Source organism: Rhinopithecus roxellana, chromosome 18, assembly GCF_007565055.1.
Source record: "Rhinopithecus roxellana isolate Shanxi Qingling chromosome 18, ASM756505v1, whole genome shotgun sequence".
NCBI classification, from domain to species: domain Eukaryota; kingdom Metazoa; phylum Chordata; class Mammalia; order Primates; family Cercopithecidae; genus Rhinopithecus; species Rhinopithecus roxellana.
Genome location: NC_044566.1, coordinates 68,844,290 through 68,859,996, shown reverse-complemented (window position 1 = coordinate 68,859,996; position 15,707 = coordinate 68,844,290). Strand labels below are relative to the sequence as shown.

The 15,707-nt window shown below is 42.9% G+C and overlaps 1 protein-coding gene across 2 annotated transcripts in view; it reads right to left on the bottom strand.

Moving 5' to 3' along the window:
* Positions 1-15,707, bottom strand: part of ATP8A2 (ATPase phospholipid transporting 8A2) — a 651,836-nt gene that overhangs the window by 164,485 nt on the left and 471,644 nt on the right. For both annotated transcript variants that reach the window (XM_030922372.1, XM_030922373.1), the window contains 3 exons: positions 3,775-3,836; positions 3,171-3,227; positions 1,622-1,729 (listed from right to left, as the gene is read on the bottom strand). In XM_030922372.1, the coding sequence (XP_030778232.1) occupies positions 1,622-1,729; positions 3,171-3,227; positions 3,775-3,836 (227 nt within the window). The remainder of the gene's footprint in view (positions 1-1,621; positions 1,730-3,170; positions 3,228-3,774; positions 3,837-15,707) is intronic.

Genomic DNA, 15,707 nt, shown 5'->3' with positions numbered 1-15,707 from the left:
GGATCAATCACATTGCTTTAAAATAGAACTGATTTATTTAAACACAAAATACCTTTGTTGGAAAATGCTCATTTTGCTACACAACAATCTTCTGGGTTCATTGAATGCCCTCTAATTTCCTCTACTGTCTGGATTTGGAAAAAAACTGAAAAGCATGTTGTATGTTTGTCCTCTTTCCTTACAGAAAGCAAAGATGCATGAGACGACATGCAAGCCCACTCCCATAGGACAGGTCCGTCCCGCTCAGCACCCACACTCAGTGGAGGTCTCAGACAACGTGAGCTATGAGCTGACAGAGCTATCAGGTGAAATGGCAAATAATGCTACCCTGGGCTATCTCACAAGAAACAGCTGCTAGACATGGTCCACACTTGGGTGGACCCACGAGGTTTTGTTCATGTCTACAGAGTAAGTAAGGCAGAGATAGGAGCCAGGTGTACCATGCACAGGCCTGGCCCTGGAGTATGTATCCTGGGGCAGGAACACCATTGAAAGCTTGACCCACAGTTCCCTTCCCATTCTGGGCTCTGTGCCCCGGCACAAGCGTCCTGCAAATGTGGGTGGGAACACCGGTGCAAACATCATCTACTCAGTGCACATCCTTGCAAACAGCTGCCCCTGTGGCCCAGGGGTGTACACACTGGCCTGGATATGGAGAGAGGACCAGGCAGGCCTGGGCAGTGGGCCTTTGGCTGTTTAGGAAGGAAACAAGGGGTTCTGGGAGCCCAGAGAATAGGTTACAAGTGGGAAGACCGACTCTGTGCATCACAGCTTTTCACTCCGTGCCAAGGAACACACCCAGCCACAGAGGGCCAGAGCAGAGGCCCCTAAAGTGCAGGGCCCAGCAGCCTCTTGGGGTCTAAGGGCAGTGCTGGATGTGGGCAACCCCAGGGTGGGGTCTGTGGGGTGGGCTTGGAGACCTGGGCCTGCACAGCTTCCTTGGTAAACTGAGGAGGTGTGGACCACAGGATTGTCAGCTCATTCCTCTCCACACCCGATACTGTGGGATTATAGGATACAGTTTGTCACTGTTGATGGCTCAATCTCATGCACTGGACAAAGATCATATGAAAGAAAAATAAAAAACATTAAAATGAGTGTAAAGGTCTTTAATCTCAGCCTCTCTAGTTCAAAGAGATGAACAACGAGAGATTCTGGTTTATCCATGATCTGGTTCGTAGAGCTGTTAGATTCATCTCTCACAGGTGACCCAGCAAAGTATAACAACAAACCAGAGTACAACATCAAAACTGTAATCGACATAATCACTGGATTAGGAACCATTCAAAATAGCTCCAGTTTTCAAACTGTACATATTGGTACTGTGTGTAATTAACATATAATTCATTATGGAAATGTGGGCATGCCAATAAGCCAGAGGATTTAAGTTGACAGTTTTTGTAACACCTGAAACCTCAAATGCCATTTCTGTGGACTGGAAGACCTCTTCCAGGTGCTTTGGTTTGGTTTCTCTCCTGATAGATTCTGATGGAAGCAAGTAGGACCAGCCTCTCCTGAAGCTCATCGTGGTTGTAACACACACAGCGCCTGCTCACCCACCCATGGAGAAACACTGCTGTCACAAGACACAGAAGGCACACTCCCAATCAGGAGTACTTACCTGTCCTCTCATATCTGGAGCAATAGGAATGGTGGGCCAGATGGTGGAGTAGATGCCAAAAAACACCAGCCAGGTCAGCATGCTTCCCCAGACAGCCAGATGACTGAACTGCAGAGGGAAAAAGACACTCAGACAGGCTTCTCGACAGGCCTGGCAGGTTCACTCCAACTCTACTTGCTGCAGAATCCTTGCATCCAAGCTGCCTTTCCTTATGGAAAGATGTTGATGACTCACCAGTTAATGGGAAGTTCAATCTTTCTAATTCCCATGTCTAATTCCCAGAATGTTTAACAATGAATTCAAGTAATGAATGGCCCCAAAGTACCCTGAAGATAAAGGTGCTTTTGCTGTCACAGGTGACCTTATTCTAAGATTTCTCCCATAGTGACAGTGGGCCCCTCTCAGTTCATAGCAAGTGTTTGCTCCAACCTGTGGCTGTCTTACAATAAGGACTCATTAATCTGGCAACAGAGTGGCTGAACAGAAAAAAATAAATAAGATGCTTTTATTTATCATTTCAAGACTTTGATCGTTCCGTTCCTTTAGTCCAGTTTTAAAATTTTTAAATCTGAAATGGATGTTGCCTCTTAACAATGGCCCTTGAAGCACCTACTGAGTTGTTCATTTTTTCTTCTTTGTCCTCTTAATATGATGATCCTTGACTTCTCTCTTCACACCCCACAATCTAATCCATGTGCAAGCTCTGTTAGCTTTTAGAAAGATACAATGAATCCAGACTCTGACCACTTCTCACTACCTCCTCCTCTAACATCCTAAGCGAAGGCATCATCACCTCTGACCGGGATTAACTGCCACTGTCTCTAGGGGATTCCCGATTCCTCATTGACCTCCCACCTCATCCCCATTTTTCTTAGCAGAGCATTTAAACAGCAGCCAGGTCATGACACTTTGTGAGAGACACACATGAAGCTTTGGTTGTAATCTTTAAATGCTGGAAATAAGCAAAATGTCTAAAATAAGAGAGTGATGAAATAAATGATGGAACGTCTCTAAAACGGAACATTCTTTAATCAAGAAAAATAACTTTGTTGAATTGTATTTTAAGGCACAGAAAATGTGCCTAATATATATTTAAATTAAAAGGGATTACGAAGTCTTATGTTTTATAATGTATCATCTTATTAAAAAATACACACACATGCAGACACAGAACAAAGTCTGGAAGGTTCCACAGGAAAGCATTAACAGTGACTGTCTCTTGTGGTAAAATTATGGACATTGCTTTTTGTCTTTCTATATTTTCCATATACGTGTGTGTATATATGGTTCTTGTTTTTACAATGAGCATGTACATTTGAAATGAGATGACTGTTAATAGTTTAGAGCTGTATTATGTGCCAAGCAAATGAATCACCAAGAGACTTTGGATTACAAATTTACCCTGATAAAGATCAAACCACAATTTTTACATAGAAAATCTGAAAGAAGATAGCCAGATATTGCTTATTGTTTCCCCAAGGCTTAAAAAGAAACCATAGCATGAAAAATATCTATACTGAACAGAGAAACAATTCTAGAGAAAACTTACTTTAGTCCAAGCTGTGGTCTCCAAGCCAGCTTTCAGACAAACAGTAACGACAACATACTGTGAAAACAAAAAGCAGTTTGGAAAAACATTATTCTCAATGAGTTGCTTTCACTTTCTGTGAGAAATCCCATCTCCCCACTCCAGGGCTAGTTTCCCCAAGGCAGCTCTGGTTTGAAAGTATGAGCCATGTCAGGAGCTAATCCTCTAGGGGTTATTTTCAGGGAACATACAGGCAGATTCACTTCCAGAAGAGCTTTCGTTCCAGTAACAGTCTTTCTCACAAATAATAGTTTTGCCCTTTTCTTAGCTTGGGAGAAATTGCCTTCCTGAGTGTTGTTTTCCTTTGCAGGCAGGTGTAAAATGGCCGTTTGAAGAATGGGGAAATCTGTTAACCACCTGTCCAGAAACCTTGACGCTGCGTAATCTTCAGAAATGATGACGTAAGCATTTCACAGATATTCTGAACTTTGAAGGATATACAAAATACATTTTGAAGATTTGAAATAAATAATAATAACGAGGATGGCTCTTTTTAAGCGTTTAGAGAAGTGCAAGCCACACAAAAGCTGTTTAAGAATGGCTTAATAAACAGAGATAAACTTACTGTGTAAACAATATTTCCAACAAATAAATAGTCGGTGGCATGACCACTGGTCAACACAGTATCTGAAAAACAAAGAAGTTACTATTAACATCCAACGAGCCGAGCATGGCCACCTATTTAATTTGGAGCATTAAACAGGGAACTTTAAGAACATCTATCAACTCACAGAATATTTCAAAATCCCATCTTGTGATTCTAATGCCTACTTCTCTTCCTAATGAACTTTTTCATCTTATATTCTCTCCAAATGAAGCAAATAAAGTCAAGCTTCCAACAAGCCAACCAACCAAATGCTTGATCTGCATTGAAATTTACATTTTTGTAAACATTAAAATTTATCTTTGTCCAGTTTGTTTTAAAAAGGAATAAGAACATATTTATCTATTAAGTGCCACCAATGTTGAGGCTTTTTCCAGGTGTTCCCTTACGATTCATGTTTAATTTTTGCTAAATTGGAATTATGGACCAATAAAAAGATAACTACATGCATATTAAACCAATTCATAATGACAACTTGGAAAGAATCTTGGGGGTATTTACTACTCATGTTCTCATTTGCAACTGTATGAGCTTCCAGAGCCTATCACCTGGGGGAATGCAAGCACTCCAACCACAGGCGTGTAGAAAATACAAGAAGGATTTGAAGCTTCAGTTTTCCTATATTTTCCTTTTTTTTTTTTCTCCTTCTCAATGATGGCTATGACAATGTCTATAACAACGGATGCTAATAGAGTTGCTTCATCATCTCCACTATACCTGCATAGAGAAGTCTGTTTTTAATCCTGAGTGGTCAGAGCCTATCTTTTTTTTTTTTTTTTTTTTTTTTTTTTTTTTTTTTTTTTGAGACGGAGTCTTGCTCTGTCACCCAGGCTGGAGTGCAGTGACCGGATCTCAGCTCACTGCAAGCTCCGCCTCCCGGGTTTACACCATTCTCCTGCCTCAGCCTCCCGAGTAGCTGGGACTACAGGCGCCCGCCACCTCGCCCGGCTAGTTTTTTGTATTTTTTTTTAGTAGAGACGGGGTTTCACTGTGTTAGCCAGGATGGTCTCGATCTCCTGACCTCATGATCCGCCCGTCTCGGCCTCCCAAAGTGCTGGGATTACAGGCTTGAGCCACCGCGCCCGGCCCAGAGCCTATCTTAACATCAGGCTTAGTTTCCTTGGACGACACTGCCAATCTTCCTTTATTCTTAATTCTTTCAACTTCTTTCAACTTTTGTTTTAGATTTGGGGGTGTGTGCGCAGGTTTGTTACAAAGGTATATGTGATGCTGAGGTCTGGAGTACAAATGACTCCGACACCAAGGTAGTGAGCACAGTACCCAATAGGTAGTTGTTTTTTTGTTTTTTTGGTTTTTTTTTTTGAGACAGAGTCTCAGTCTGTCACCCAGGCTGGAGTGTAATGGCGCAATCTTGGCTCACTGCAACCTCCACCTCCTGGATTCAAGCAGTTCTCCGCCTCAGCCTCCCAAGTAGCTGGGATAACAGGTGTCCGCTATCATGCCCGGCTAATTTTTGTATTTTTAGTAGAGATGGGGTTTCACCATCTTAACCAGGCTTGTCTCGAACTCCTGATCTCATGATCCACCTGCCTCAGCCTCCCAGTGCTGGGATTACAGGCATGAGCCACTGCGCCTGGCCTCCCAATGGGTAGTTTTTCAAGCCTTTCCTCCCTCCCTCTCTTGTCAAGTTCTCTGGCGTCTATTGTTCTCTTCCTTATGTTCATGTGTACCCAATGCTGAGTTCCGACTTACAAGACACAACATGTGGCATTGGGTTTTATTATTTTTTATACTCAGTCCTGGTCTGTGGTCCACAGGCTGGGTAGATAAGGATGCTTGTGTTCAAATTTCCAACCAGTAGCTGCTATACATACATATCTGGGCTCGCTGAATTACCCAATGCTTGTTGAACAATCCCACTCTTATTAGAGAATCAATATCTATTTTTTTTTCCTAAAACAGCATCGTGATGGAGTCATAAGTGGAACTGGGGAAGCATGGGTCCCTGAATCAAGCCCTTGGGCACACACAGTCTCCTGATTCCAGCCAGGTAAATTTGTGGATAAGGGAGGATGAACCAGGAAGGCAACATGACAGTCTGCACTAAATGGAGGGCCTGCTGCTAGGTAAAGGGAGAGTTATAACAGAAGAACAGGGCGAGGTATGGCCACTGACTTAAAAAGGAATGGTCTCAAAGCTCAGGGGAGATGGGGCAAGGACAGACTGGAGCTTAGGCAGGACTTCATTAAAAGGAAAGGAATGGATCAAGTTAAAAAAGTAAGAGAAAGGCTAAATTAATCCCAAGAAGGCAGCACACTGATGTATTAGCAAATACTCAAAACTGTAGGGGTTCATTTTTCAGGAACCGGCCTTAAGACTGTTTTACTAACAAGTGCAACACTTTTAAATGCCTGCCTCAGTGAAGAAATACTTCAGTTTAGTATAGAGACCATCTCTTTGATTCTAACATAGATTATAGCCTTGAAACAAATAACATTCTTCTTTTATGTACTCAACAAATATTTACTTACAGCCTATTTTATGCCAGGCACTATTATGAGAACTGGGAAGAGAAGGTCCCTGTCTTTATATGGAGACAGGACATAAATCCTTGAACAGATACACCATAAAATGTCAGGTGTAATAAGTGCTATGAAGAAATACATTAGCTGCTGAGAGAAGTGGCTCACGCCTGTAATCCCAGCAATTTGGAAGGTGGAGACGGGTGGATCACCTGAGGTCAGGAGTTCAAGACCAGCCTGGCCAACATGGTGAAACCCTATCTCTACGAAAAATATAAAAATTAACTGGGTGTGGTGGCAGGTGCCTGAATTGCCAGCTACTCAGGAGGCTGAGGCATGAGAATCACTTGCACCCAGGAGGTGGAGGTTGCAGTGAGTAATCATGCCACTGCACTCCAGCCTGGGCCACAGAGTGAGACTCTGCCTCAAAAAAAAAAAAAAAAAAAAAAAAAAGGAAAAGAAAAGAAAAGAAATATATCAGTTGAGTGTGGTGGTGCTCGCCTGTGGTCCCAGCTACTTGGGAGGCATGAGGTGGGAGGACTGCTTGAGCTCCGGAGTTTGAGGCTGCAGTGAGCCATGACTGCAACAGTGCATTCCAGCCTGGGTGACAGTGTAAGACCCTGTCTTAATAAAAAATAAGAATAAAACACAGAAGATATAAGGTAGAGTAATAGCATACAGGGTGACAGGGTTTGCTATCTTAGATAGGGAGCTCTGGAAGAATCTTTCTGAGGAGGTGACATTTGAGCAGATCTGAATGGTATGAGGGAGAGAGTTAAATGGGCATCTACAGGGTGAGTGTTCCAGGCAGAGAAGAGAAACTGCAGAGTCTGAATACAGACAGCACTTGATGAGCTCAAGGATCATTACAAAGACAGGGGGGCTGCAGGCACTGGGAGAAGGAAAAGGAGAATACAGACAGTCAGAGGGGCAGACAAATGTGGACCACAACAAAGAGCTTGGATTTCTTTGTTAATTGTAATAGGTAATCACTGGAAGGTTCAGAGCTGGGAATGAAATGGAATAAGTTATGTTCTTAAAGGAATAGTCCAGCTTTTATGGGAGAATGGACCATAGATAACCATAAATGGGATAATAATAAATGCAAAGCCAGCTTAGAAATGATTGTTGCAGTCTATCCAAGAGGATACTAGTCGTGTTATAACTGTGCAGCCCAATATGGTAATCAACAGCTGCATTTAGTTGTTTACAATTAAATTAATTAAAATAAAATACAATAAAAAATTCATTCCTACCTGGGGCTAGGGAGGAAGGGGAGAATGAGGAGTTATTGCTTAACGAGCACAGAGTTTCAGTTTGGGGTGATGAAAATTTTTGGAAAAACAGTGGTGATGGTTGCATAACATTCTGTAATTAATGTCTCTGAATTGTATGCTTAAAACGGTTAAAATGGCACAGCTGATGTTTTTACCACAATAAAAATTAAAAAAAATGGATCATAGAAACAAAACTACAAAATCATTTCTAATTGATGTAAATTTAAGGGGTGCAAGTGCAATTTTGTTACATGGATATATTGGACTGAAGTCTAGGCTTTTAGTGTCTCCATCACCTGAACAACGTGCATTGTACCTATTAAAGAATTTCTCGTCACCTTTTCCCTTCCCACCCTCTCATCCTTCTGAGTCTCCAGTGTCTATCATGCCACATGCCATGTCCACGTGTACACATTACTTAACTACCACTTATAAGTGAGACCATGCAGTATTTGACTTTTTGTTTTTGAGTTGTAAAACTATAAAACTCTTATGATAAAACATAGCGATGAATCTTTATGACCTTGGATCTGGCAATGGTTTCTCAGATATGGCACCAAAAGCACAGTGAGGAAAGAAAAACGTAGATGAACTGGACTTCTTTAAAATTGGAGACTTCTGTGCTTCAAAGGACAACACCAAGAAAGTAAGAAGACAGCACGATAAATGGAAAAAAATACTTGCAAATTATGTACTGAAACCTGCATCCAAAACACACCAAGAGCTCTTACAACTCAACAGGAGAAAGCCCCCCCCCAAAAAAATTTAAAAATAGGCAAAGGATCTGAATAGACAGTTTTGCAAAGAAGATATCAAAATGGCCAGTAACTGCATGAAGAACAGCTCAACATCATTAGCCATCAAGGAAATATAAAATCAAAACCACGATGAGATACCGCTTAACACCCACCAGGGTGCCTACGAGAAATCAGACAATAACAAGATGTGGAGACATTAGATCTTTCACACAAGGCTGGGGGGGAAGTAAGACGGTGCACACCTGGAACACCGTGAGGCAGTTTCTCGAAGGGTTATGCATAGTTACCATGTGGCCTAGCCATTCTACTCCTAGGTACACACCCAAGAGAAATGAAAACATGTGAATGAAACCCACAAAACTTTGTACCTAAATGCCATAGCACCATTATTATAACTATTCATAATAGCTTAAAATAATGAACAGCATTATTCCTTATTCACAATAGCCTATTTATAACCCAAATGTCCATCAACTGGGAATTGGTAAGTAAAATGGGGTATATCAATATGACAGAACACTTTCGCAATAAAAAGGAATGAAGTACTGATACATGCTACGACGTGGATGAACCTTGAAAACTTGATGCCAGGTGAAGAAGCCAAACACCAAAGGCCACATACTCCATCTCTATGAAATATCCAGAAATGGGCACATCTACAGAGACAGACAGCAGATCAGTGGTTTCCAGGTACTGGAGGTGCTTAGGAGAAACAGAGAGTGACTTTTTTTTATTTTTTGAGATGGAGTCTCACTCTGTCGCCTAGGCTGGAGTGCAATGGCTTGATCTTGGCTCACTGCAATCTCCACCTCCCAGGTCAAGCGATTCTCTTGCCTCAGCCTCCCAAGGAGCTGGGATTACGGGCGTGTGCTACCACGTGTATTTTTAGTAGAGATGAGGTTTCACCATGTTGGTCAGGCTGGTCTTGAACTCCTGACGACAGGTGATTCACCCGCCTTAGCCTCCCAAAGTGCTGGGATTACAGGCATGAGCCACTGTGCCCGGCCAGGAGTGACTCTTAATGAATATAAGGCTTCTTTAGGGGGTGATAAAAATGTTCCCTCATGTTTTGTTGTAATGGCTGTACAATTCTGTGAATATGTTAAAAACCGTAGTATTGCATACTTTAAATGATTAGATGGTATGTAAGTTATAGCTCAATAAAACTGCTATAAAAACTTCAGTTCCTCAGTCATTTTAAATACACAACAGCCACTTGTGGCTAATGGCTACTCTATTGGGCAGTACAGCTACAGAACATTTCCATCCTCACAGAATGTTCTATTGAACAATGCAGGCCCAGAGTAGCTCGGACAGAAGCCACTTGGAAATATTTTGAAGGTGGAAATGACAGCATTTGGCCAGGCACAGTGGCCCACACCTGCAATCCCAGCACTTAGGAGGCTGAGGCAGGAGGACTGCTTGAGCCCAGGAGTTCGAGACCAGCCTGGGTAACCCTATCTCTATGAAAAAAATTCTTAAAAACTAGCCAAGTATGCTGGTGCATGCCTATAGTTCCAGCTATGTGGGAGGATTCCTTAAGCCCAGGAAGTTGAAGCTGCAGTGAGCTACGATCACCACTGCACTCCAGCCTGGGTGACAGAGCAAGACCCTGTCTCTTATAAAAACAAACAAACAAACAAACAAAAAACCATTTTCTTATGATTTGGATGTAGGGTAGAAAAGAATGTGGGGGATCAAGAAAGGTTTTGGCTGGAGTGTGTAGGCAAACAGCAGTGTTTGGGATGGAGAATACTGATTCTGGTCATATGAATACAGGAAGACATATGAAAACGTGGTACCAAATGATTCATATTTTAAGTTCACGAGAGGAAGAACAGACAGCAATGAAACATGACCATATTACAAAACAAAGAAACATGAGGTGGAGAGAAGGGAACTAGGGTTAGTGGAGAGAGTCTCAGGAATGAGAGTTACCAGACCCTATTGCAGCCCCGCTCTCTGTTCCAGCTCTGCCATTATTTCTTTTTTTAAAATTTTAAGTTTTGAGTCTCAGTTCCCCACCCATAAAATGGAGATTTTTATATCAGATGCAGATGATGACAACTAAGGTATCTCTAAGGCTCCTTTCAGATAGGAAACTCTAAGAGGCTAAGGCCCATATTCTTAGCTGCTAAATCAGCCCCGTGGATTTAACAGCAGAAATCTGAGAGTCTCAGATCTTCTCCCTCCTCAACATAGCTTAGGATGTCGTTCCTCATCTCCACCTCAGGCCACCTGCTCATGAAGGCATCTGAATTGAGAAGAGCAATGATGTCTATGCTTGAAGTGCCACCTGCATTAGCCCTAAGGGGCCCTAGAGAAAACTGTGATTAGACGAAAGGGTTAGCAGGTATGGGAGACTAAGCTGAAAATCAAAATTTGTGGTTACGGTTTGACAACTTTTTGAATTTTCTTCTAATACCAATATTTCTAATGCTGGTTGAGTCAGGGACTAAAACATACAAAGCATTTATTTAACAGGGAGGACTTAGAACGTGTTTCATATTTTATGGACATGCATACAATAAACAAATTTTTTAGACATTATAAGAAATTCTATTTATTTTCTTCTTTTTTTTTTAGATAAAGTCTCGCTCTGTCACCCAGGCTGGAGTTCAGTGGCACAATCTCAGCTCACTGCAGCCTCCACCTACTGGGTTCAAGCAATTCTCCTGCCTCAGCCTCCCGAGTAGCTGTGACTACATAGTGTGCATCACTACGCCTGGTTAATTTTTGGCATTTTTAGTAGAGGCAGGGTTTCACCATACTGGCCAGGCTGGTACTGAACTCCTGACCTCCAGTGATCCGCCTGCCTCGGCCTCCCAAAATGCTGGGATTACAGCTGTGAGCCACTGCACCTGGCCAAGAAATTTTATGTTTAAAAAATATTGTATATAAGCTCTTTACTATATGACAGGCACAGTTCTAAGCACTTTACGTATATTAGCTCCTTTAATACTTTAGCAACTACATGAAATAGTATAATTTTGTGCATATTTCACATGAGGAACCTGATGCAGCAAAGAGAAGTCAAATATGTTCAAGGTCACACAGTTAGTAAGAAACAGCAATTTTTTTTTTTTTCTTGAGATGGAGTTTCGCTCTTGTTGCCCACGGGTGGTGGCGAGGCCGCAGGATGGTATGGGCGGGCTGGCAGGGACTCAGGGGGATGTTGAGGCAGGCAGAGGGGAGAAGTGGTGAGGCCTAGCGGGTGCTGGGGGCCTCCCAAGGAGGCCTCTCTCATCCCAGAAGCCCCTGGCTGTGCCATTTCACTCCCCAGGCTGGAGTGCAATGGCACGATCTTGGCTCACTGTAACCTCGTCCTCCCAGGTACAAGTGATTCTTCTGTCTCAGCCTCCCAAGCAGCTCGGATTATAGGCATGTGCCACCACGCCTGGCTATTTTTTTTGTATTTAGTGGAGACAGGGTTTCAACATGTTAGTCAGGATGGTTGCAAACTTCTGACCTTAGGTGATCTACCTGCCTCGGCCTCCCAAAGTGCTGGGATTACAGGCATGCGCCATGGCGCCCGGCCAAGAAACTGTAAATTTTGTAAAGGAGAGTTTGTATTAATTAACTGAGTCAGAAAAATGGACTCCTAAGAATGACAGAAGATAATTTCAACAAAAACAATAATTAGACTAAGAAGTACTCATTTTAAATACTGACACCTAACGGTAACGAAATATCCAGGAGAGAATTGTGGTGGACAGAAAATTAGATTCATATGAAATCTGAAATCATATGAAAATTAATTTCATATGAAATTTTGTACCACATAAGGAAGCACAGAAAGTGAACAACTCCAGGAGTGTCAGGAACACCTGGAGACCTGACCTTTTATTCTGAGTTGGTGTGGGCATTTCATTAGCCCAGAGTTTCTTAAAGCTGGCACTACAGACATTTTGGGCCAGATAATTCTTTGTCTGGGGGCTGTCCTGTGCATCGCGGATGGCTTGGAGGCCATCTCTGGCTTCCACCCACTAGATGCCAGCAGCAGCCATCCTAGTTGTGACAACCAAATATATCTGCAGACATTGCTAAATGTCCCCTGGGAGGCAAAAATCAATGCTGGTTGAGAACCACTGCCTCAGAGGGAAGAAAAAGGAGAAGGTGGAGTAAATACAGAGAACCTACACTGAAGAGAGAATGTCTAACAGAGAGAGTTCTCATCTCTCCCATCAGGCTGAGAAGGAGACAACGGGGTGGGATACAATCCTCTACGCAATCAGGAGAGAGAACCAATATGAAGAAGCAGGCATGGTGGTGTGTGCCTGTTATCCCAGCTACTCAGGAAACTGAGGAAGGACGGTTGCTGGAGCCCAAGAGTTTGAGGTTATGATCGTGCCACTGCACTCCAGCCTGCGTGACAGAGTGAGACCTTATCTCTAAAAAAGAAAAAATAAATTTTTTTAAAGAAAATCAAATAAATAGCATGAGGCATTAGCACAGAGCAACACAATTCATGAAGCTGGATGGTCTTTACAAGAGACAAATCCTTGGATCATTCAGGACTGAATGCTAGCCTATGAAGAGAACACCTACGTGGAGGGGGGCCCTTAAGACTATGTACAGGAGGCTGGCAATTTGGCAGAACAGCAGAAACAGAGAAATCTAAAGGATGTTTTTTAAATGTAACTTCTAGAGTTTGACAATGCATTAATTTCTTTCCTTTTTTTTTTTTTTTTTTTTTTTGAGACAGAGTCTCACTCTGTCACCCAGGCTGGAGTGGTGCAGTGGCGTGATCTCAGCTTCTGCAAACTCTGCCTCCTGGGTTCAAGCGATTTTCCTGCCTCAGCCTCCTGGGTAGCTGGGATTACAGGTGTCCACCACCATGCCTGGCTAACTTTTGTATTTTTAGCAGAGACGGGGTTTCACTACGTTGGCCAGGCTGGTCTTGAACTCCTGACCTCAGGTGATCCACTTGCCTCGGCCTCCCAAAGTGCTGGGATTACAGGCGTGAGCCACCACGCCCAGCCGACAATGCATTAATTTCTAACTTGTCATGACAGTGAATGCTACTGGCATTCAATAAAATGTTAACACATAAGGTAATTTGAGCATTAAACTTTAATGAAGATGGGCTAAGCCTAATATTTCAGTTCCTCGTTTTGGAGAGGTAACTCCGCGATGCATTTTAGTTTTCAGCCTAGAAAAGAGCATCTCCTTCCCTAGGCAAAGCTAACACCATCTGGAAATAAATAGTTTATTCCTTTGGAGGAGAAACTCCCGAACCAAGGTGAGATTCTTGGACTTGTCAAGCGCCTCTGAAAAGACAGCGTCCTTCAAACGAGTCACAGTCATCAACCTGCACACCCTGTGGGGAAACCCGGGGGACTAGATGGTTCTGTTTCGACTGTTTTAGAGGCAAACACTGTGGGTGTTGTTTCTTGTTAAAACCTGCCAATAAGCTACTCCTGGAGAAAAGAAGTTCTAGGAAAGTGTTTGTCGCGAAGGTGTTCCCAAGCTACAGCTTCCTGATAATGCAGGCTGGAAAAACCTCATTTGATTGTCTAGTTTATTTCTGAAGCAGGTTGCTGACAAAATATTCCTTCTCACTGAGCTGAAATCTGAATAGCTCTGTTACAATTCTACCACTCTGAGAGTCTTCCCTGTCTTTATTTTAGTCAGATATTTAAAATCTCAAGTGAATGTTTTCAAAGGGGGACAAAATCCCAAACCTGGAATAGTTGGGTTCCCCAAGCCAGTCTTCGGAACAGTATTTACCCACCGTCTGTGGAAACCGTGGTAAGAGCATAATTTCAGAGAAAGTAGTGTGGGGAGCAGAGATGGATATTGGAGTGGGGGTCAGTTGAGAGGGGAAAGGACATTTCAGGCAAAAAGAAAACCAGCCTGTATGGGGCACAGAGGTGGAAAGGTGAGCTGATGAGGTGGGGGTGGGGCTACAGTGGCGAGGTCAGCAGGGGTCAAATGTATGAGGCTCCAAAAAGGTCTCTATAAAAGAAATTCATCTAAAGTGCATACAGAGAGATGTGATCTCACCAAACCTGTGTTCTCCAAGAGCCAAGCTCTTCCTTGCAGACACCCATCATTGGTACACAAAGGCCTAAAGACCAAGGAGAAAGGTAAGAAGGCTTCGTCTCCCCATTGCATCAGAGGGACAGGCATTTACCGGAACTAGACTGGGATCAGTTAGCCTTTTGCAAATCCAGGATCAGGTCCACCCTTGGTGAGGGCTGAGATGAGAGAGGAGGGCATCACCCATCTCAGAAATCCAGGGGACAATTTCTACCGGGTAAACAACAACAACAACAAAGGTAACACAAGTTCCCCATGTGCTTGCTTTGATAAAATACGAAGTCACATTTAGAATGATCTGTGATTGCATGTGATATAAACCTAATATAATGATGGGGCTTATGGCATGCATGAAAAGTACCATAAAATGAAAGAGACAGAAACTCAGTCCCAGATGCTCTCTTAGAGACAATTCAGTGCTATATATGGCTCCAGGATCCACTGACCCAGGGCAGCAGGTGAGCCTGTTCTTCCAGACTCCTATCAGTCGTCACATCTGGCTGGGGTTCAGGAACAGACATAATTAACATAGGATTAGCCAAATGAGGTCTGGAAACAGTCACTAAACCAGCTTACTGTGAACAACTGGGACAAAACCACACGGGCCCTCCAACATTAGCAGTAACAGCCCAAAAACGTTGTCTGCAAAAATCTCTTTGAAAATATTTGTGGGAAAAGCCACAATTTATAAGAAAAGCATGTCTCATTTTCTAAACAGACAAAATGATCAAGGAACTTATTTCAGAATATTCCAAAGAGCTAGGTTGATGCCATTTTATAAAGATGCCATTTCAATTAAATGCTCATTAAAAGCATTACATCATCATCCAGCTAAACCACAAAATGTATTCAGAAATAGCTCTGACAAAGGCAAAATTTCAAGACAACGTTATAACATAGTGGTCAGAAGAGACAGGGTTTAACAACCATGAAAACAGATGGGCTGAATTTACACGTATACTTTAGATGTAGTCAGAATCAGTGGCACAGCTGAACTGAACAATGCAGGCATCACACTCATGCAGGGCTCAGGAGGGAGAACTGAGGGAGAGGTGGCACCATTCCCTCAACTCCAAGGCATTTGCCAAGACATTTTGGTCCAAGAGCAGATACTAAGTTTCTCCTGCTTTTCCTCTCTCCTCCTTCCCCTTCAGGAGCTTCCAGCAGCACTGTTTCCGAGCAGCCAGGATTCCAGAACATTAACTGAGCCAGCCCCCGCCCCCACCTTAGTCTATGGGCCTCTCAAGACTCCAGTGGCTCAGAGGAAGCGCACCCCAACTAGCGACTTCTAGATTTACATTGAGTGAAGATGTATTCCAACTTTCAGGTCACTA